Source organism: Passer montanus, unplaced genomic scaffold (assembly GCF_014805655.1).
Source record: "Passer montanus isolate IOZ18808 unplaced genomic scaffold, ASM1480565v1 scaffold14, whole genome shotgun sequence".
Classification (NCBI taxonomy): domain Eukaryota; kingdom Metazoa; phylum Chordata; class Aves; order Passeriformes; family Passeridae; genus Passer; species Passer montanus.
Window position 1 is genome coordinate 12,535,491 of NW_024360941.1, and position 21,845 is coordinate 12,557,335.

Below are 21,845 nucleotides of genomic sequence, written 5' to 3' on the forward strand. Positions count from 1 at the left end.
CAATGCAGGAAAATGCCACTGGGCTAAGAGGAAGTACATTAAATAGAACATATGGGAAACACAGGTCAATGGCTCATATCTGCTTAAAAGGCAATGCACAGTGTGGGAGATTGCAGGCAGTATTCTCCATAAAGATACCTGTGGTCAGAATTCAAAACTGTCAAGGAATTAATCATTCTTCTGAAAGCAGCTCTGCCCTGAGTCAGCGGCACTCAGCATAACAGTTGCTGAAATTGTAACCTAAAATGCAGCCATCAGCTCTGAGAGGCTGGAAGTTAGAAGACTTCGTAGATGGTCTGCAACTGCTACTTGAACTCCCTTTGTCACAGCCAATTGATACTACTTTTATACCTTTGCAAGAGCTGCTCATACGCAAACTAAAACCAATGAGAAAGCCATCATTCTCTTACATCTAACACTTGAACAATGGAAAATCTGCATTTTTCTATGTTTTTCTAGGTACTGAGCTATTCAACATTCTTTGCACCTTAATATCAATTATAAAAATCAGCAAGAAGCCACTGCAACGACAATTCATGTTAAATATTTTATTTCTTATGATTTACAAATGACATAGAAAATTGACACTCTTTCATACCAAAGTTAAATAAGATGAAGCAATTAAAAGTAATCCATTCTGTGAGTTTCTTCACAGAAAAAAATTATAATATGAACATTCAGAAGTATTTAAACTGTTACTCTGATATTCACATTCAAGGACAAAAACCTTTAAATAGAGAATAATTTTCATTAGCACAATAATAGAAATAAATACAGCAGCACTATACAAAGAAATTGTTAACAGTTCTTAACCATGAATAGTAATTGCAATACAAATCTGTTTGCCACAATGCTGCTTAAAGTTAAAAGTTCCAAGTATCGTCAAATAGCTAAATTTGATCTGCAGGTCACCAAGTGAAGAAGCTCTGCCAAACTATGACAAGGACCGAGTAAAAAGTGTGTTACAATGCAGAATACCTGAAAGCCTAAGCCCTCATGCAAGCACTAGCAAAGAATAATACACTTTTCATGTCAAAGACCCAGCATTACCAAATACAGCTTTTTTCTTTATCCATAATATAGCGATTTCCTTCCTGGGAAGAAGCTGGGGAAGCAAGCAAAGTTTCAGCAATATCCACAGATAGTGGCATCACAATGTGTGCTCTTTATAAGGCTACAGTCATACAAAACAAGCTCACTGAAAGTCTGCCTTTATGTATAGAAATAAACCACACCACCTACTATTGTGATTACCATTACCATTAAATTTTACTCCTCTCGTAAATGGATGTTGCTATTGGAGCTTATCTGACATTACTACAAATATTAGATATGAACAAGACATTTAAAACAGGTCAAGAAAAGTAACAACACTTCGTTTTCTATTGTCTTTTTTTCTCCCTAAATCCTGGCTGGTAGTCACTCAAAATCAATGTTCAAGATGTTTCCTGCAGCTCAAGTTTACACCTCTGCACTGAGAAGAGCACACATGTGCAAAGCAAGGCCATGAACTATTTCGCTTACTTAATAGTATTCTCTAGTTTGAGAAGTAACCAGAACTTACTTGTTTACACTAAATCTGAAACTGCTTTTTACTTCAGTCTTTACTGTTGTTCAGACAGTATCAGATGTTTCTTTCCTACATAAAGATCCCAGTACATCTTCCAAAGTCCAGTACAACTTCCAAAATTCTTTTGATCTGGAAGAGATGCAGCCTTGCACACAAAACACACTCCAGGTGCTGAACATTTAACAGTGGCAAAACATCATCTTCTGCACCTCAGTATTCTAGCTCACTGTGGAGGAATACACAATCTGCTTTTCACCTCGTCACACTGCTGTTAAAGATTCTTTCAGTCACAAGACCATGACCCACAAAATTCAGAAGGCTGTTACATAAAGCCAGGATGTAAAGCAAGGACAACTCAGAAATTAAGCATATGCTTATAAGTGTAATGCATTATTTTAAAGTATTAATATTTTTAAAAATGTATTTACATTTTGCACCTCTAATACAGCAATTCTGTCCTTCCATGTTATGGATACAAATTCCACTTATGATCTGAGACTAATAGTTAAATTTCTATGTAATGTGTCCATTTAGATACCTCCTTCTCTTTCATAAGTTCTTTCTGTCATGGAAAACACTGACAGAAGTGTTTTATACCATTTTAAGACCATTTTATAAGCAATTACTCTAAATGCAATGCATTTTAATCACTGAACAATGCAGAAAATATTTTTGCACATAGAATTTACAAAAGCACTAAAAATAGAAGTTTGAGTATCATCTCAGTACACAAGGAAAGAACACACTTATAACCAAGCAGCACAAACATTAGTAGATTTAGGTCTCTGTAATGCCCCACTGGCTGAATCAGACATGGGCTTTTCGTTTCTCTGGCTCAGTGCACTTTGTACAGTGGATGATCTTGAAGTTCCTCCTGTTAACACACAAACACACAAAGGGAGAATGCTTATGCTGGGTTATTACTGCAACACTCATTACCCCAGCTCTCAGAATAAACCAAATAAACCAAACCAAAACACAGTATTGAATACAACTGCAAAAGAGTTGATGAGGAGTTGTTTACAAATGATCAGGAAAAAATTCAAGCCTTAGGTTCTTAAATCTGAAACATATGGTTCTATAGAGACACATTGTCTACCTGCAATCTTACACAGTGAATTTCTGAGAAAAACAGGGCTACTATCAATAGATATAAATTTTCTGAATGAGAATTTGAACATTCATTGATGTTATTTTCAGGTTTTTGGTTGGTTTGTTTTTCCTTTCTTCTTCCTTCAATAAAGAGTACTGGCAAAATGAAAAACACTACTACAGGGATTTTTTCTTCTTGGAAAAGATGACTGACAAGATCATTTATTAGAAATTTAGGATGGCAACAAAGCAATGCATATAGTAATCACTTCTGGTGACTAGAAAAATAATTCTGACAACTTCCATTTGATAAACAATCAATCTAAAGATGACCAAGAACATATCTGCTATTCTTAACAAGTGAGTGCTTTACAATTCTGAATTATAAAAAGATATTGCAAAGAAATGCAATAATCTGCAACTCCAAAGTACTTACTTGGAGGACTAAGCTGGCTGAAAGGAGATCTAGCCCTCCTTAGAGAAGGTGAAGAAGTCAGGTAGCTCATCTGGCGGTGATAGTCCCTCAGTTGTTCAGAACGCTTCATACCAGCTGTTGGTTTCACTGCTTCCAGTCTTTTCAGGAAAGCCTTAACATTGAAGAAAAATGTCATCAAGAAAGAAAGAATGAACAAGATGCTGTAAAACAGTCACAAATTGACTTTCATTTGAACTGCAAAAAGCCCCAAAATTTTTAGCAGTACACAACAGGAACTCCTCCACTGGTGACCATCATGGGCCACTCTGCTATTCAGCTCTTTTCACAGTGTTGTGACACAAATGGTAACTATCCCTTGCACGTCATCAGTCCTACACTGAGTACATCTTTAGTACCTCACAGTTCTCTGTGCTTTATGGTGATTTGAAACAATGCATCTGTTTAGTGACTTTCAGCAAAGGTAGTGAAGAAATGGGCTCCACTATTCTAATCCTACCTTTGGTTACTCCTCCCTTCTAAATTTCTAGAAGAATTAGAAGTTTGGGGTTTTTTTAAAAATCTTTGCTTTGCAAACAGACCATTTTATGTTGCTCTATATGAAGCCCAGACAGGATTACTGACCCCAGTTCTGTGAAACTAATTTCAAAAGGAAAGCACAAACATCTAGGAGACTTCATTTTAGCCATAATCTAATTTTAAGAGATTCTATTTGAAATTATCGATACAGACATCATTTTCTCTTGTTGAAATTAGCCCTGGAAATCATGTGGCAAGTGATGTATTGGAATAACTACTTACACAGCATTTTAAAGACACAATTTCCTATTCTGAGTAATTATTTCTACTTGAAACAGAACTTATTAAGACATTTCAATAATCTAAAAAAGGACCTGATAAAAGGACAAATTGGGAAATACCCAGCTACATGCAACTTCCAATTAACATCTTCACATTTTTAATATACTGCATCTTTAGTGGTTGCCTCACATAGATTTATTTATTTCCTCTTTTAACTAATTTCAATTCATTTGATGGCTTGCAAACATTAGGCAATGACACAACCTTTGGTGGTCCAGGTTGTGACAAGCATCCTCTTATTGCATCCTATCAACGAGAGAATGTAAACTGTGCTTACACTAAGTCTCCAAAGTACTAAAGATAACTCTCTTTATAAGATGCATTGTCTAGATATATACTTGTACAGTCAAGAAACTGTATCACCATTAAACTGCACACTTATATGTGTACTGATTGTACTGATTTGTTTTTAATAAGGAAAAAAAATTTCAAGAAGTGACTGAGGAAATAGTATAGTATTCACAGGATGTCAGTTGTCATTGGCTAACTATAATAGGAATCTACAAACTCTTGGTAGTTAATGCATGGGCACTGGAAACCTGCACAGAGTGCACAAGAGAGAAAGGACAAGTGACTTTGGCTCAGATGTAACATGTCACAAGTGCTTGCATCAAGTGCCAGCCAGTTCATGGTAAGCAGGAATACCTAAGTAAGCAAAAGTCAAAGGAAGGACTTCAGCTAAAAATAGCTCTTCACTAAAGCCAGTTACAGAACATGAAATGGTAGACTTGTCTCTAAATGTTATAGCCAACATTTTTCTCACAACTTCATCCACATCTCCTCATACAACTATATATGTTTAGACTTGTAGAGATCACTTATTTTACCTTCAATATTAAAAATGGAAGCTCTCAATACATTCAGTTCCATCACAAATAGATCAGGTAAATTGCACAAGTGACTTTCCTGCGAGAGACGAGCATGTTTCAAGTCTGCACTCAGTTGTAAGAGCTTCACAGAATTTGCATGCCTTAACACTGCAGTAATTTCAAGCTTGATTCTGAATACACTGGCTTTTATATATATATATATATATGCCTACTTAATTCTAGTTTAAATAAAATTGTCTGCTTTTATGCCTGTATTTTGAAAAGTACTGAGTTGCCATTAATGAAGGGAAAAAAAATGAGCTACAGAAAAAGCAGATACTGTGGTGCAGCAGTGTCTGAAGGGAAGTTTTCTAGAGAATGAGAAAAGAGCTCCTGTGGTTCCCTTGCCTTCTGCTGTGGATTGTACCAAGGGCACATTACCTTCCATGCTATTTTCAGTCGTGAATTTTGCCGTTTGGAAAAGGGCCCTGCTGCACGGAGAAATGAACGCATCGGCACAGTGAAATGACAGCCCTGACCCACTAAATCTGTAACCTGGAACTAGTCTGATTCTTATGGTTTTATTACCAACCCTACAGTCTCGAGGTCCTTATCTGAGAACTAGCTGGTACAATAGTATAAGTACTTTGAGCAAATATTGTTTTTCAGCCATATGTAAAAATTTACTAATTCTTTATGTTCTCCTTTTGAGACATGAACTGAAGAAAGCTGACACTTGTTCTCCTGAAGTACCAAATCTCTGGAGCCTTAATCCTGCATCACTGAAGTAAATAGAAATTTCATCATTGATCTCAACAATCAAAGAATCAGATTACAGAACATAACTCTGGTGTTTTGAACCAAATATATGTTCCAAATCCAATTTTAAGGAACAAAAAAAAAAAAAAAAAAAGAGGAACAGACACTAACAGCAGGAATGTTATTAGTTGCTCTAAATTACATTGTAGGTGCTCAGACCTCTCAATTCAAGCTCAAAACATATACAGTATTGTATCACTGATGACCTCTCATCTTGGAAAAAGACTTCCCTGGCTTACATTTCCCCCATCTTTTATTTTAATACTGAGTTTACAGTAAAAGTAGAATAGGAATAGGATAATCCTTTATAAATCTAGGCATCTGGACATAGATTAGCATCTATAAAGATACTAAAATACATATTGTCAAATGATGGAAATGTCAGAAATGCCAACTATTTGAGAACAAAGAAACCCAACACAATCAAAAAACTGCTGCTATACAGTGAGTCAAAAGAAAATCTGCTAATTCAATTTTGGAGACATCAGGAGAGCACTGAAGGTAATTCTAAAGCTCTGTCAGAAAAAGAAAAAAAACCCCAATCATAATTAGTACAGACTCTTCTGCAGCTATGTTGAAAAAGGAAGGAAAAAACCCACTGAAAATGTAACACTCCAACTGAGTTCAGAGGGAAGGTTAAAATTTTTATTTTTCCTTGGTTTATTTTGCTTTTTAGAAGTATGAAGGCTTCAGTTTCACCTCCTGTGAATCCTAATCAGCTGACCAGTGTGCCTTGACAGCTGTTCAAATTTATTTATATTATGCCTCCTCTAATGTCACTGATGTTAGTGATCACACTGTCCCTTTGCAGACTATAGGGGGAAACAGATAACTGCTGTTTCTCCCTATAGCTGTTTCAAGGACAGCTTTCTGTTCTTATCAATACAAGTATTTGTAATGTTCTTTAATTTCCAGTTGCATTAACTAGCTCTAACCTGACAAATTCTTATCTCTTTAGTCAGAAAACTCTTAGAGGTGCTCAATTTACAGAAAAGTCTCTTAACTGAACAGCTTTAAGTTTAGGTGTGGCTGGCAACACCACAAGGAAAGTAGGTTAAGAGTACAGAAAAGAAAATCCCACAAAATTAAGCACTTTGCAAAATGTTCAAAATTTTCCTTTAGCATGCCAATTAGTCAGTCTTTATTACAATTACCATAGCAGCACTATGGAAATCTCAAGTCTGGGTCAGGAATCTGAAGACCATAAAGATCTGACCACGAAGGGCCTATAGCCTAAATACTATCATCACAGAATTATACTATATTTGTACTGTACTCTAGAATATTTTAGCCATGCACATCTGTGTGCCAATCCCACATTCTGACAGCTTCCCATTATGACAAGGCCATGGAAACCATTTGGCTTTGCATTTTGTAGTCTCAGGAACTATCAGCATTTTGTCTTTTGGCTTGGCATACACCTTTGAACTCTGTAAGTGAAAATATCATATAAAATTCTGTGTGCTTGAGTTTCTGAGGAGTCATCAATGCAGCATGATTATTTCTGAGTTCCTAAGATCACACATGAGACTACATTGTCTTTCACAACTGCATTCTGTACAGATTTCTCCTCCAGACTGAGATCAGTGAGACTGAACAAATTTGGTATTCTTTCCACAACCATATAAGTGTGAAGTGTCCTGTGAAGACCTGGTGATGCTCTCTAACTCTGCGGATAGTCCTTGGGGACAGGAAAAAGGGAAGGCAGAAAAAAAGCAGTATGGAATACTTCTAGGGAGGCAAGTACAATATGCTCAGGTACAACCCTGATGAACCAGTGGCCCTCTTCCTACTTCTTTCCACGCTAAGAAGTTATTTCCCTTGTTACATGTTACAGCATGACACAGGTGGCAGGGCAGGCATGGTGCAGCATAGAATCAAAGGAATATTCTTTGTACATGGTGTCAGCTAGGTAGAGGGATGGCCAAAAGCACTGTCCCTCCCTTGCCTTTTACTCCCCACCCAACTATGACAGCACATCCGCACCTTTAAATCAAATGGAGACAAATAACTACACATTCATTTGTGGCACTACAATAAATGCATTTCTAAAGGAGATTCAGGACTTCCAGCAGGACAAAGCCAGCTCTGACTGCACGAGAAGGGAAAGTCTCCCTGAAGAACCCTTGTGCTGGTAGAGGCCACTGACTGCAACAAGTGGTGGCCAGAAGGAATAATAAATCTGCAGCACAGAGGACTCAGGAAACCCAGTAAGTGAAAAGAGAGAGCCCTTGCAGAGAAAAACAGTAAGTGATTTTTTTTTTTTAATTTGTGTGGAAGGGTCATTATACTAGAATCAGAGCTGGATCTATTAGGGCTTAGGGTATATTTTGTGGGAATAAGATGTGAGGGAATGAAGAATATGGAGTCTTATGTGCAGTGAGCCATAACAGCACAAGGTACAGGAAGAATATGCAGGAATGCAGGGAAAGACCAAATATGTAACAAAAACCTTATCCCTCCTGAGCTAAGGTTTGAGAACTGCCTCTACCAGAGCTGCTGAGATCTTGCAGCAAAATTCCAATGTGAAATCAAAAGGTCATTGTTCCCTAGGAACTTGACTGAACATATCAGCTTAGCTCACTGAGGTCATCTAGTAACTAAATCCTAGTCAGAATTAATAAAAATGATGAAAAGCCCACCAGAAAACAGAGAGATATGTCTTCTAAGTTCTGATGAAATTACCAAAGAATTACATGATTACTGCAAATCAGTATTTCAAGGACCCCAAACACTAACCAACAATAAACCATTAAAAGCTTCAATGGCACATAGTCTATTAAGTTCAGTATCTTATTTATACTGGTGAAAATGATTACTGTATCAATACAAATAGACACACATATATGCAGACATGGGAACAAAGTAACACATCAGTGTTACACTTAAGTTCCTTCCCACTGAAGAAGAGGGATTGAAATTATTTTCAAACACAAGAGTAGTTAGTATGTTTTCTGAATCAACAGCATCCTCTATTGGCAAGAGACACACTCTGATCTTGCTAGCTCTGAAAAGCAAGGAGAAGTGGGTTCTATTCATGAAAGCATGGTCAAAAGCAGCAATTACAAAATTCTGGCATTAATTTTAGCAGTCATCTGTTTTGCTAATTGTGCTTTTTCAATAAATTGCTAATCAGTACTTTAAAACTACTGTTCATCAGAGCAATGGATCTTTCTATTCTGCCATTGCTCCTTCTAACACAGCCTGGGAACGACATATATTTCCTGTATCTCTTGGCACCCTTTCACAAAGCTAGGGAGCACAAAACCACGCAGATTCCTCTCTAATTTCGTAAAATTTGACTTACTTTCCTGCTTCATCTCTGATACTAAATGCCTGCAAGAGAAATCAATCTTTCTGATAACAGTAGGTACAGGCATTACTCCAAGAATGTTCTGGTGGAACAAATGAACATTTTCCATAGACACAGTTAACCTCAAACAAGAAATTATAAAAGCTGTGCCAAAACCACCAAAAAAAAAATCTCTGCATCAAAACTCTTTAACCCCCTGCAGAGACTACTGCTGTAGATTTCTATTATTGAATTATTTCCAAAACCCTGCATTCTTCTCCAACAAACATTTCACAAAGGTGTATCAAACACCATACCCTCTATGCAGTACCCTCAGGCCTTGTATAAAAAAGATTGCCAAGAACTAAGACAAGAAAGATTGAAAAAGTTCCACAGAATTCGATCTCTTTAAACTTATGAAGGAGAGGAAAGCTGCTGACCAGGAGAAAACAGGTTCATAAAGCACATACTTTTATCTATATAAAGAAAAAAAACCACCAACATCAATGAGCAGACTAGGCCTGCTATTTCATTTACAGGCTCAGAGTATGTCACAACTGTAATCTCAAAAGGAAGTGCTACAAAACTCAGTATGTTAAAACTGTGATGCTCTAGGGGTTCATACACTCCAAACAGAATAAAAACATAAAAAAATTTCTAAAAAATGATAGCAAAGTTAAACAAAACAGAAGAGCTGCACTGATGAATCACTAATCCAAAAAGAAGAACAGAATATATTATCCTGAGTTTGGGGAAAAGAATAAACCAAATGCTTTTATAGTCTAAACTAACACAATGTCCTAACATTAATTCTCATGCAAAACATGTCCATTCATATTGCTGACAACAACAACTAAACCATAAATGAGTAAGTAAATGAACAATACTAATTCTTGAACTTCAGGCAACCACCATTCATCTCTCACGTGTACAAAAGCAGCAATATGCAAAATGACTGTGTTTAGGTCTGCTGCGTTTTTGATCCAAAACTTGCAAAGGCAAGACAGTCTTGAACCAACATTGCAATATATGATAAGAGAACGGGGTTGTGGCTTTGAGTAAAAAGAAGTGCATTTTAAAATATCCTACACATTCATTTACTGTAATCAATTGTTATGCAGTACAGCATATAACTGTTATATCCTGAGGCACTGTGGCACAGCACTTGCTGCCCACCCCCTAAGAACATATTAACAAGGTTCACATGGTAGAGCAAGACCTGTTTTCAACATTTGAAATAAACACCATCAACACCCTCCTACCAACCTAAACACATTTATTCTCCAGCCAATGACAAGTATCACACATCTATAACAATATCTTGTGCTAAATTCTTTCAGACTTTAAAGTATAATGTGAACTGCAGTCTAGTGGAGCTGGGAAGAAAGTTTCCTAATTTTCAAAGTTTTAACAATCCAGATGTCTGAAAGCTGGAAGAATGAAAACCTAACAGCTTTTCCCAAATAGGGCAATCAGACTTTCTCCATGTTGAATGTGTATCTCTATGTGTATAGAAAAGGAAATTTTACACAGAAGGTAAAAAGTAACTAATTACTTCCAGTACACATTTTCCAATTATTTTAACTATAAGTGTATGCCGTTTTCAAACACATTGATAAATACATAGGAGATAAAATTACTTTCAGTACACATTTTCTCAAACACATTGATAAATACATAGGAGATACTAAAATGTTATTACATGTATGTATTATAATTCAATTACTAAAAATGATCTTATTCAAACCAGTTTTACTTGTATTATTTGAGAACTCTGGCAATATCCCTACAAATGTGTCTGAATTTTTGTTTTTCAGTAAAGAAGCCATTGTAATTGCCACTACACTGTGGCAATCAGAGTGCAACAAATATTCAAAGACAGAGATAGCTATGAGACAAAAAACAGAACTGACATTGACTTTGTATCCTCTGTATTTCAAATATAATAAGCTTGATGCTGTTTTATTTTATGCAAGCCTGTTTTTGAGAAACTAGTAGTCATGATGAAGCAGACTGAACAGGCAGACTGCTATCCAGTGTTTTGAGTGTGTTAACAGTAACAGTCATTCCCCCTAAATTAAACAATACCAAAGTAGAGCAAATGCATACAAACTAAAATCTACTTCCACCTGAAAAAAACCCCATCATTACTCTCACCTCACTCCCAAAAATCCAAGAAACTTACCCATAGGAACAATTATGCCAACAGCACAGTAATGGAAATTTATTGGAAACTTACTGCAGTAAATGTCCATGTGCTGCCTCATCAATCTTCTAAGAATTTAGCAACAGCTCATCTGACAAGAGATAGTCCATCTCAATTTACTGATCCACATCCATACAGAAAACTTACCAGATTTTCTCTTTCAATCCTTTGCTGCTCTTTTTGCCTGTTGAGGGCACTGTGGTACAATCTAGGTGGTGGTACAGACACCTTCTTCAGCGTGCTGCTTCTCCTTGGCCTTGCAGACTGTCTGGACAGCTCTTTTAGCAACCTCTGGTTTTCCCGATCAATCTGTCTTACTTCCTCATTTGTGAAAGAGTAATTTTTCCTTATTCCTTTAGATGGCTGATCAATGGTCAGTTTTTGTTCTTTTTTATCCAACTGTAAGAAAGCTTTAAAATAGCAAAAGGTGAAATAAACAAGCAGATGAGAAAACACAGCTTGAGGAACCCAGCACTAAACATAAACTAGAACCAAGCATAAAAAAATAAATTAGTATTTAGATGTTTGCACATAGTAATTTAAACTTTGTTCCCAAGTTTATCTGAAGTATCCATCTCAGCTAAGGTGCAGAATAGAAACAATGTTTGAGACAGAAAACTTACACTGGGGAAGCCCGACTCAGACGCACAAAATGCACTTCCTGAAGTGATTTTGTTGATACTTAACTCCTAAAAGCAATTTCCATCATGTTAGGGGAGGAAATGCAAAAGGAATGATGAAAAGTAAATTTAATGGATGGAGAGAAATGAGTGAACACATATAACAAAAGAAGAATTACTGGGGCATGGAAATTTAAAATAGAAAGTAAACAACAATCAAATCATGGTAATAAGGTTTCAAGACAAAGAATGCACACTAAAAAATACACAGCAACCTGATGTGCACAATTGCAAGATAACTGGAAAAGTTCACTCTCAGCCAGAGCCAGCTATATTTATTACAGTTCCACTGGAGCTTTGCTGTTGACCTATTTCTGAGCCTCTGCTTTCTAAAGCTGTGCAGCAGATCTTCTGGCAACTGCTGGGTAAGAGTTTTGCTGTCAAGGTTACCCCATCAAACCACTGCATTATCTGTGGTACAGGAATGGCAGTACCTCCTTAGATTAGACAGATTTTTGGAGATGAGACACAGAGAAAAAAGCCTTACTTGTGCCATTCCCCACACCTCCAATATCACAGTGCCTTCAGAAGACATCTCTCACTCTTTTCTCCCTAGAAGTCCCACACAAGCAAAACAAGCATCCAAAGCAGAAAGAAATAAAAACACACAAACCCAGGCAGGCAGTAATATTTCCTCAGCAAACACGTCTGCATTAGCAATCTGTTGGCAAGAGATGTCTGAGGCAGCCTAACAGTGAAGAAAACTCAAAGAATGAAGAGAATTTCCTTACTTCAAAGTGAAATGAAATCTTTCTTGCAGTATCTCAACTGATTTTATTTCAGAACTGATGCAAGTAAATATTGCTACTGTCTTTGAGAAATTTAAAAACAGTATTCAAAATGTGAAACTCAAACACTTACTGAATTTCAACATTCATTTGGAAATTAGGAAACTTGCACTATCAACATGCTAGCCAATACAGACAAGAACTGTCCCTAGGCAGCTCTAACTGTGAGGTTGTCCACGGTAGCAAATTCTGCTTTTCTTTGTCAAGAGAAGATGCAAATCACCTCAAAACCAAGACACAACACAAACTAGTGCAGATCAAGTGTGCCAACCAACAGGTTAATACAATGTAAATGTCTTGAGAAACATCTCTACAGTTTAGTAAGTTATTCTCAAGGTAAAACTAGTACAGCCACCAACACCATTGGAGGAGACAAACCTGGAATGAGACTCATCTGGATAAGCCTACACGGGACAAAGAAATGCAAAGAAAATAACTGGACCCACACAATTCACATCAATCTGCAGCATATATCTCAGTAGAAAATATTTCAAAATGCCTTTATTGGAACAATCAAAATCAGCACTGCAGAACACAGACAGAAGAAAGTAAATTGAACAACTATCTGAAGATATCATGTTATGTAATTGGTAACTGTATTATTATGGAGCTATGAAAGGTAATTTTGCCTTTTGCCTTATATCCGTAACACCTCATGGGTTCAAGAGGATTGCACATCATATGCAAAAGTGGAAATCCAGTTGAGACAAAGAACGGTTGTTAAACTCCAGTCTTGACCTAGCCTTGTGGCATCAATGCTATTGATGATGAAGTCTATGCCAAGAGACATTTAAATTTCTGAATGACTGTCAGCACAAATTTCCAACAATTCTTTTGCCTCTCTGGAAGGTGCCAACTAGTCAAAATCAATTTAAAGCAATTGCATTCTGGATAAAGACTTTTTCAGTTAGAAATACATGTTTCATGCTTTCACTGGTCAATGACTTTTAATTCACTATTAGACAGCAGGTTATACTTTGGCAGAGATTGTATATACTTCTGATGTAACTATGAACTATAGCCAGTAAAGAGATTAAAAATGCTTCAAGGTAATTACTTACTACTATTTTCTGAGTTGTTCACTTTTCTGGTAAACTGCTGCTAGGTGTGATGAAAAAATAAAACCAGAGCAATGATATGGAACAAAGGCCTTTCCCTTTTACCCCAAAGCTGGTCAGTAAATGCTACTAGAAACAATGATTCAAGGAACCCTGAAGCAATTGCTACACACAGGGCTCAACAAGCACTGCACTATGTCACTCAGATCTCCTGGGGATAGTGGTATGTAACTTCTGCAGCATTAAGCACCCCCTGTTTTACCAGAAGCTCTCAGGCAATTAGAGTGAATATGTATCTATGTACATATCCATGAATTGCTCTACTGGATACTACTTCTTACATACACAAGGACCAAATATTACTAACTTTACTCTCATCTTCCAGCTTCTTCAGTCACATCCTCCCTCAACACACAGACTTTTCCTTTTTTCATTCATGTCTTCCTTTCCTTAGCCTTTTTCCTTTGAATATATATCACTTCTACAGTGCTTCATCCACACCTTTTATCACCTCACCACAAAGACAGCCTTTCCCATTTGTGTCAGGCAGAAAGAGACTCCATCCCACTTTCTTCCGTATGTTCTTCATTCTTAGCCTCATTATTATTTATTTATTCTTAATGCAGAAACTGACTTTACTACTGCCAACAGCTTTCTGGCAACTTTTGAGGTTGAGAGCTTGCTAACAGTCATAATATTGAATTTATCACAACTCAAGAGAAATATATTAATACAGGGAAAGAATTAAGAACACCACAAAGACTCTGTTGCGAAGTTATTCAGTGACGCCTCATCGGACACCTGCCAAAACCCAGTAAATAATCTATTGACAGATGGCTAAATTACAGAAGACTCATTAATTTTGCATCAGAAGTTCAGACCCAATACAACACATACAGCAGCAAGTGCGTTTTCAAGGGGATGGAATGAAAATACCAATCTAAAACTCTCCAATTCCTTAAACGATCTTTTTATTACTAGCATTCTATATGACCCAAGAACCCGTTTGAAACTTCACAACTAGCTTTTTGCTGCAACACTGCTGCAATACACCAAAGCACTGGATCAGGTAACACAGTAAACGTACCTGGTTATTGTTCTTCAAGCTGTTAATTAATTGGAGTTCTATTTTACTTTATGCTCGGGAAGAATTTAATCTGCAAACACCACAGCAATGCAAACCATAACTTACTGGACCTTACCCATAGATGATCTTTTTTAAACCACACAAATGCAACACTGCTCTGCATAGGAACTATGTCACAGGAGAGTCTAAAGTTTAGTGGAAAAACGAGACAACACAATGTGTACTGTGTCATTTTTGTGAAAGAGTACCACTAATACTACAGCATGCATACTCCTAACAAAACAGGCAGAAGTAATCACCACTCCTTAAATGATGTCCAAATAAGTCACAGAAGCAATCTAAAAGCAGCAGAGAAAAACTCCTGTAGGTCTCCCTGAAGCAGGAGTGACACTTCTGACCCCTGAATTTCAAATCAGCAATAACAGTTGCCACTGCTTCCAGTGTCACCTGACTGAAAATCTGTCCAACCTGCCTCTGCAAAGCACCATTTATACAGCATCATATTCCTATTCTCCACACACTTGCGATGACAGAAAATCAGGTAATCCACAGCAGGAATGTATGTCCAATATGCACTGACTGCATAGTAGCACTCACTGGCAATGCTGCCAGCATGGTGATTTATGAAATTACCTTCAAAAACAATCTTTTACAATCTATTCCTTTGCCTTGCCATACTTAATTCTCTTTTGTGTTCATGGCAAAGACAGTAGGTGTCTAAGTGAGGTCAAGTGAGGTCAGCACATGCCCACAAAATCAGAGACAATTCACCACAATAAGCAAAAAAAAAGGTAAGATTTTGTGTTCAGATTACTCAAGAGTACAGCAGAGGAAATAACTCCAACATTTTTTATTAGTACAGGTTTAGAATATTGGTTTCAGTTATTAATTTTCTGAAATATCTTTAAGGTTTATAGCAAAGTGGAAACACAATGGAATCACAAAACAATTACACACAAAGATGTATATAACATCATGAAACAACAGAAAAACTGTATTTCTACCTGAAATTTATAATCAAGCCTCCTATCAGCACTACCATCTAAAACCAATCAAAGAGCAATATAGAGCAGGGAAACTGAGATTTCCAGACAGAACTACATTAGTTGTGAGAGTTTATCTTATTAAGTAATGCATAATAGAAAATTTAGCTTTTATCAAGAACAAGCATAGCTTTAGGAGTTGTAAAGGCATGATAAATTTTTGTCTAATATAATTTTTAAAATGCTTACAAATTAATAGTTTTTAATATGAGCACAAGTACATAAAAGACATATAAAGGAAAAACTTTTTCAATTACTTTCAAATTTAACTGCAACAGTTTCTATACACTTCAAATTAATTCTGCTTTAAGATACACAAATCACCTTGTTGCCTCTAATAACCAGACTCTTGTGCTAGTCCAAAACTTGTCTGAGCAAATTTCTTTCCTTTTTTTTTTTGTTCTTGCAATTCTTTTTTTAATAAAAGAGATTCCAGTCTTCCCAAATGTACATACTGGCAATGTGAATAATCATACAAAATTAATTACTGTGTGCCCCATAGAAACAACATATTACAGATCACATAGAAATTCTGCAAGTGTCTGGGGCCCTTGGGAAATTAAACTTGTATAACTGCTGTAAATGCTTGGGTCCAGCTATATTACAAGCATATTTAAAAAAAAAATAAAAAATAAAATGCTTCATTAGTATAAAGTACTGGAAAAATATTATGCTCTAAAAACAAATCATGATTTTTTTTTTATGCACTCAGGTCTGGGTTTGCAGTGTTCTCACTTGAAGCAACATTTATGCCTATGTAGTTCTGATGAACATTTAATGGAGACTAGCAGGTGGCGGAAAACTATTTGCACTTTTTTTTCCCCCCTAACATGTACAAAAAAATCTGCAAGCAATAACTCAGAATAAGATTAGCTCCTATTTTCCCAGACTACTTAATTTCCACTATTAATAATTTTGCCGCATTTAAACTTCAAAATGGCCAAACTAATTAAGCTATGTTGTGCTTGCCGATTTAGAGAGGCACTTGGGAGTAATATACACTTTATCAGGAACATTAGCTGCTAGACCATATGCATTCTACTCCTCATTACTCTATCTTTATTATTGTTATTTAGAACTGGTTTTCAGTTTTGATAAAAAAGTTCCTCTCCCCAACAGAGATTCATCTCTGAGAAAACCTACTCTGAGCAATAATACCCATTTGTTTTAGGGATGAGATGAATCCATTGGTAATCACTGGTTATTAAATAGCTTCTTGCTAACAGAGAACAAATAAGGACATGGGACATCATAATTTCAATTGCTGAGTAACAATTCTTCTGACATCATGTTCTGACAGCTGGTTGGAATTGTTTCTAGTACGAAAGAATGACTGAAGCACAAGGACTGTCAGGGATGAGAAAAAGCTCTACCTTTCTTGACTGGTAGCATGGCTTTTCTTAATATCAGAGGAATTTCCAAGTAAAATCTCCAGTTTTTACTTACAGGCAAGTTAACCTATGTGTACAATACATTCTAAATCCTTATGCACTAGAAGCTCAGTCTGGCAAGGTGCAAAGTGAAGAAACACAATACATGCAGTTTTAGTCGTGCCAGGCTTAATTCAACACAGCCAACCTGGCTTGGAATGTACCAGACCTAAATTGCAAGAGGCTTTCCTCACTTGAGATCAGCAGATTTCTTGATTTAAGCCTTCTTTAATCCACAGATTTTAGTACTGAAAACTCTGGGCCATGAAAACAAATGGAAAAGCACCATGTAGACCTTAAAATATGCACATGAGATCATCCACGGCATTCTTACCCCATGTAATGAAGGTGTGCAATGAATGCAGGGAAAGAGATTGCAAATTTTCTCAGGCTTCATTATTAAGATTTTTAAAGTCTGTTAGCCAGAAGCAACCACTCAAGTTTTAGTAAAGATTATCTGCTATTTTTATTTTTAAAATACCTTTATTCAATCTATGTTATTTTAGAAGTCAGACACCTAGCTCAGGAAAGAATTTCAAATACTTCTGTTCAATTATCAAAAAGGTACTAGAAGTTCAAGTACATGAATACCATTTATAATGCAATGAAATTTTGATTGAAGGTTGATAATCCAGACTTTCAAGAGAAAGGTTGATATTTTAATTTAGATATTAAATTGTGCCATAGTCCAGTACACCTTAAAATCCATGTGCAGTTTTACTGACCAATTTATTAATATATCAAACCTTTTTTAGATTCACCCTGCCTGTATATCTTACTTCTATGTATATGCAAACCAATGCATGCTTCTTTTCTCTACTGCAGAATCAGTACTATTACATAGAGAAGAATTCAGAGAATTAGACCAACACCACTTAAACAGCAATCAGTTTTAAAAATACACATGGTATATGAAAATCCCACTCTCTCTGTATTAGAACACAGCTGTTCTCAACAAGTGGCAGATGCTGTATTTTGTAAAAAGAAAATTTAAAAATCACCTTTCAGAAGCTGATTCAGGTCCATGGCATCATGCAATACTTTTCGACTATATCTGCGATCAAACTCGGAATCTAATGAAAGAAATACAGATATGAGATTGAATTTCCCAGCCCCATAGGTTTTGCACATTTAGTGTTGTACTTAAATTCTCCAAATTACCATATAATTCTTGGTTCACATTTTCCTGTCTCTTTACTTTTAGTTTCTTATCATTTGATGCTACAAATTCAAAGGACTGGATAGGACTGATGTCTGGAGTTGACAGAGGTGTTACGTCAGTCACTGTGTCTTCAGACTCCTCCAAGTCATCACCAAGCTTTGGTTTTCCTTCTGCTGATTTCATTGCTGACTTGAATTTTTGTTTTGGAGACAGAAGAACATGTCTACAAGCATTACTTTTTGGGGAAGAGTGAGATAAATCTGATAAACAGCTATCAGAATCTGTGTCAGAACCATCTGTATCTGAGCTTGAGGATGATGATGAGGAGGATGAGGAGGAGGAAGAAGACGATGACGAGCTGATAGTATATTTTTTGCTAGCCTTTTTTATGTTTGGTTGCTTAGCTGACTTTGGTCTAACCTGTTTTTTGCCATCATCACTACTGTCTTCTTCATCTGTATAGTAATCTTCTTCACCTTCTTTAACTATTTTAGGAATTCCAGCAGGAACAATCTCCTCTGTTCCTCTATTTGCTGCATGTGCTGCTCCAGATGTACCTGCATTCTCTGCAACTGGAGAATCTGTCAAAGAGGAAGCATCTTCAATAGGACTGTTGCTATTTTCTAGGGACTGATCCCTTTGCAAATCTAACTGTTCTTCTTCACTTTCCTCCTCACAACACTTTTCATCCTTTGAATTAGAAACCAAATCAGTGTCTGCAAGAGTTGCCTTTGTACTTCCTTTCTCTACACATTCATCATTTTCTTCAGCTTTCTTTTTCTCTTCCTCAAAGTCACTGTCAAAGAAGGCATGATCCACTTCACCATCTGATATGTCTTCAAAACGGTCCATAACGAAATATGAAGTGCCACCTGCAAGCATCAGAAAACATTTCCAGATATTTGTGTAAAAACAGATCCAAATACACTTTCAGTATAATAGTTTTGCTTCACTCTTTTAGCTCTAGTAATTTATAATTCTGCAATTAATTACATAAAGTTGCTAGAGACAATTCCATAGTGAACTCAGTAAAAAAATTCAGCACCACCTTACTGCACACAGCTCATATATTAGATTGTACAGATTACTTTAAGCCAACCCATCACAATTTCTAAACTATTACTTCTAAGCAAATTTGTCAAACACCCTTAGTGGGTAAAAAATTTTAACTATTACAAACAAGCAATTAACATGTCTTATTTTTTCCCTTTAAGGTAGAGCTATTTGAAGCTACAGCCACTTATGAGCTATCATTAGTTGGAATTTTATATTGTAAACCTTGTTTGTATACAATGGTCACCATCTTGGCTGACACGCTACACACACGGCACACTTTCAGTACTTAAAATTAGGAGAAATTTCAATTTATGTTGAAAGATCCATGGCTTCAAGGTTAAATTGTGACAGATGTGGGCGTGTCAGTGCTCATGTTTTAGTTTGGACAAGGAGCCTGCTTTTCATGGCAGTCTTCTGTAACTCACACTCCACAGTACAGTAAAGAAACTTAATTCTTTCAGATGAACCTAGACTTTAAAAAGTGTGATCCAGGCATGAAAATAGTGCATTTAAACCAAAAGTTACCATTAGTCCATGGGACCAGATCATGGCTAGTCCAAATACATAATACTGCAGACATCAGGACCTCAGTGTTAAACCATTATGTTCTACAAAGCTGCTTCTATTATGTTCTACTTCTTACGGAATTTTATGGTGTTTCATTTTATGCATGTGGCAGGAGGATACAAGTTTCCACTCATTAGTTGTATATATATAGGGTATAAACAAAAAAAATCCAAACACCCCCCAAACAAACAAAATCAGCCACTATCAAAGACTCATCTAACCAGAGGCACTTTTCTCCTACTCTTTACAACAGATTTCACTGTTGAAATAATTTAGTAAAATACAATCAATAAATATGTAACATTCTTTAGACCCAGGAAAACTAAACATGAAGACAGTGGAAGCAACCATACAAGGCCAGAGAACCAGAATATTTTACAAGATGGATGGTCTTCCTTAAACCACATATAGTTTGTTGCCATGGCAAACAAAGGTGGAAAAAAGGAATTTCCAGGAAAGGTTCTAGCTAAAAATTACTTCAAAATACAGAATTTTTAAAGGTCACTCATATTTTGCCACTTCTCAAATAATACTGGTTTAGAGGAATTGAAAATACGCTCCTCAAATCACAACATAAAACCAAAGTCTGGAATCTCCTATAGTTTTAAGAATTACAAAGCCAAAGAACTGAAAAGAGACTTATTATAGTTAGATGTATAAAGCTGAAAACACTATTAAGCAACAAAGGCAGAGATCAATTTTCAGGACCACAAAGCTAACTCTCTAAAGCACCTAGCTCTTCAAAGAGCAAGAAAACAAACTTTTGGAAACTTGCAGATATCCAACAAGTTAAATTTGCACACAAGAACAGGCACTAGCCACCATAAAACACCAGACTGCTGCTTACAGAATACTTCCTCTGCCTCTTCATCCAGCCAGGGTGGTATATAGGAGACATCCCTCAGGGCTGACTGCCTTGTTGGCCATGTCCCTGGTTCTCACTCACAGGCACTCGGCCTTAAATCATCACTATCCTTGAGCTCTACACAGCTGAAACACTCCCTAACATAGAGGGTCACCCCACCACCTCTCCTCCCTTGCACGTCCCTTCTGAGGAGCTTATAACCATCCATACAAGACTGTATGACTGTCATGGCACCAGTCCAGCCATGACAATCACCCCACCACATTTCCGTGATGGCAACTACGTCATGGTTATCCCACAGCACTATGGCTTCTGCCTCCTCCTGGCTTTTACCCATCTTGTGTGCACTGGTGCAGATGCACTACAGCTGGGCTATTGGTTTCACCCTTCCAGTCACTTCTTGTGATACCTGGCTTCAGGCATCTTGTATAACCTGCAATGTGCAACTATCGTGTGAATTCCTGAAAGTTTTTCCTGAGCAGCTTCCTAAAAGGATAAGACATTTTAATATATAAAAACATGCACAATAGAAAAATAAAAAACAATCAGAGGAGTAACACATTATTTATTTAAATTTATTTAAATTTAATTTTATACCTCATGTAATCTAAACCAGAAAGGAACAAAACCTGTTAAGTATAGACCATTAATTATTTATTCATGAAGCAAGTACAACTTGAACAAAGCCAATTCTACAAAGAAAATTAATATAGGAAGTAGAGTTTAAAAATAAAACCCTTTCTTCTCCATGATGAAAGGCTTTTATTACTTAAGGAACTAGCATCTCTCCAGCTCTTAACTAGAAATATTATGACTGATTGGTAAAAGCAAAGATGTGGTGTATTTCACTTGTCTCAAACACAGATTTGAAATAATGTTAGCGCTGTTATATACATAAGAGCATAAGGGGCCAAGGCAAAAAGGGTTTGCAGGTGGGTGCAGACAAACTAGGATAGCTTAATATAGCTGAAAACTTCAGTATAACTTAAAATATAATGTTTTGTTGAGGTGCAATCACATCCATGTA

General features: G+C 36.5%; 1 protein-coding gene across 2 annotated transcripts in view; it reads right to left on the reverse strand.

Annotated features, from left to right (window-relative positions):
* Nucleotides 1-536: 536 nt before the first annotated feature.
* CFAP97 (cilia and flagella associated protein 97) overlaps nt 537-21,845 on the reverse strand; it is a 28,744-nt gene continuing 7,435 nt past the window's right edge. For both annotated transcript variants that reach the window (XM_039700154.1, XM_039700155.1), the window contains exons 2-6: nt 18,330-19,202; nt 18,170-18,241; nt 11,230-11,492; nt 3,099-3,249; nt 537-2,444 (exon numbers count right to left, since the gene is read on the reverse strand). In XM_039700154.1, the coding sequence (XP_039556088.1) occupies nt 2,317-2,444; nt 3,099-3,249; nt 11,230-11,492; nt 18,170-18,241; nt 18,330-19,182 (1,467 nt within the window). In that variant the 5' untranslated portion in view covers nt 19,183-19,202 and the 3' untranslated portion in view covers nt 537-2,316. The remainder of the gene's footprint in view (nt 2,445-3,098; nt 3,250-11,229; nt 11,493-18,169; nt 18,242-18,329; nt 19,203-21,845) is intronic.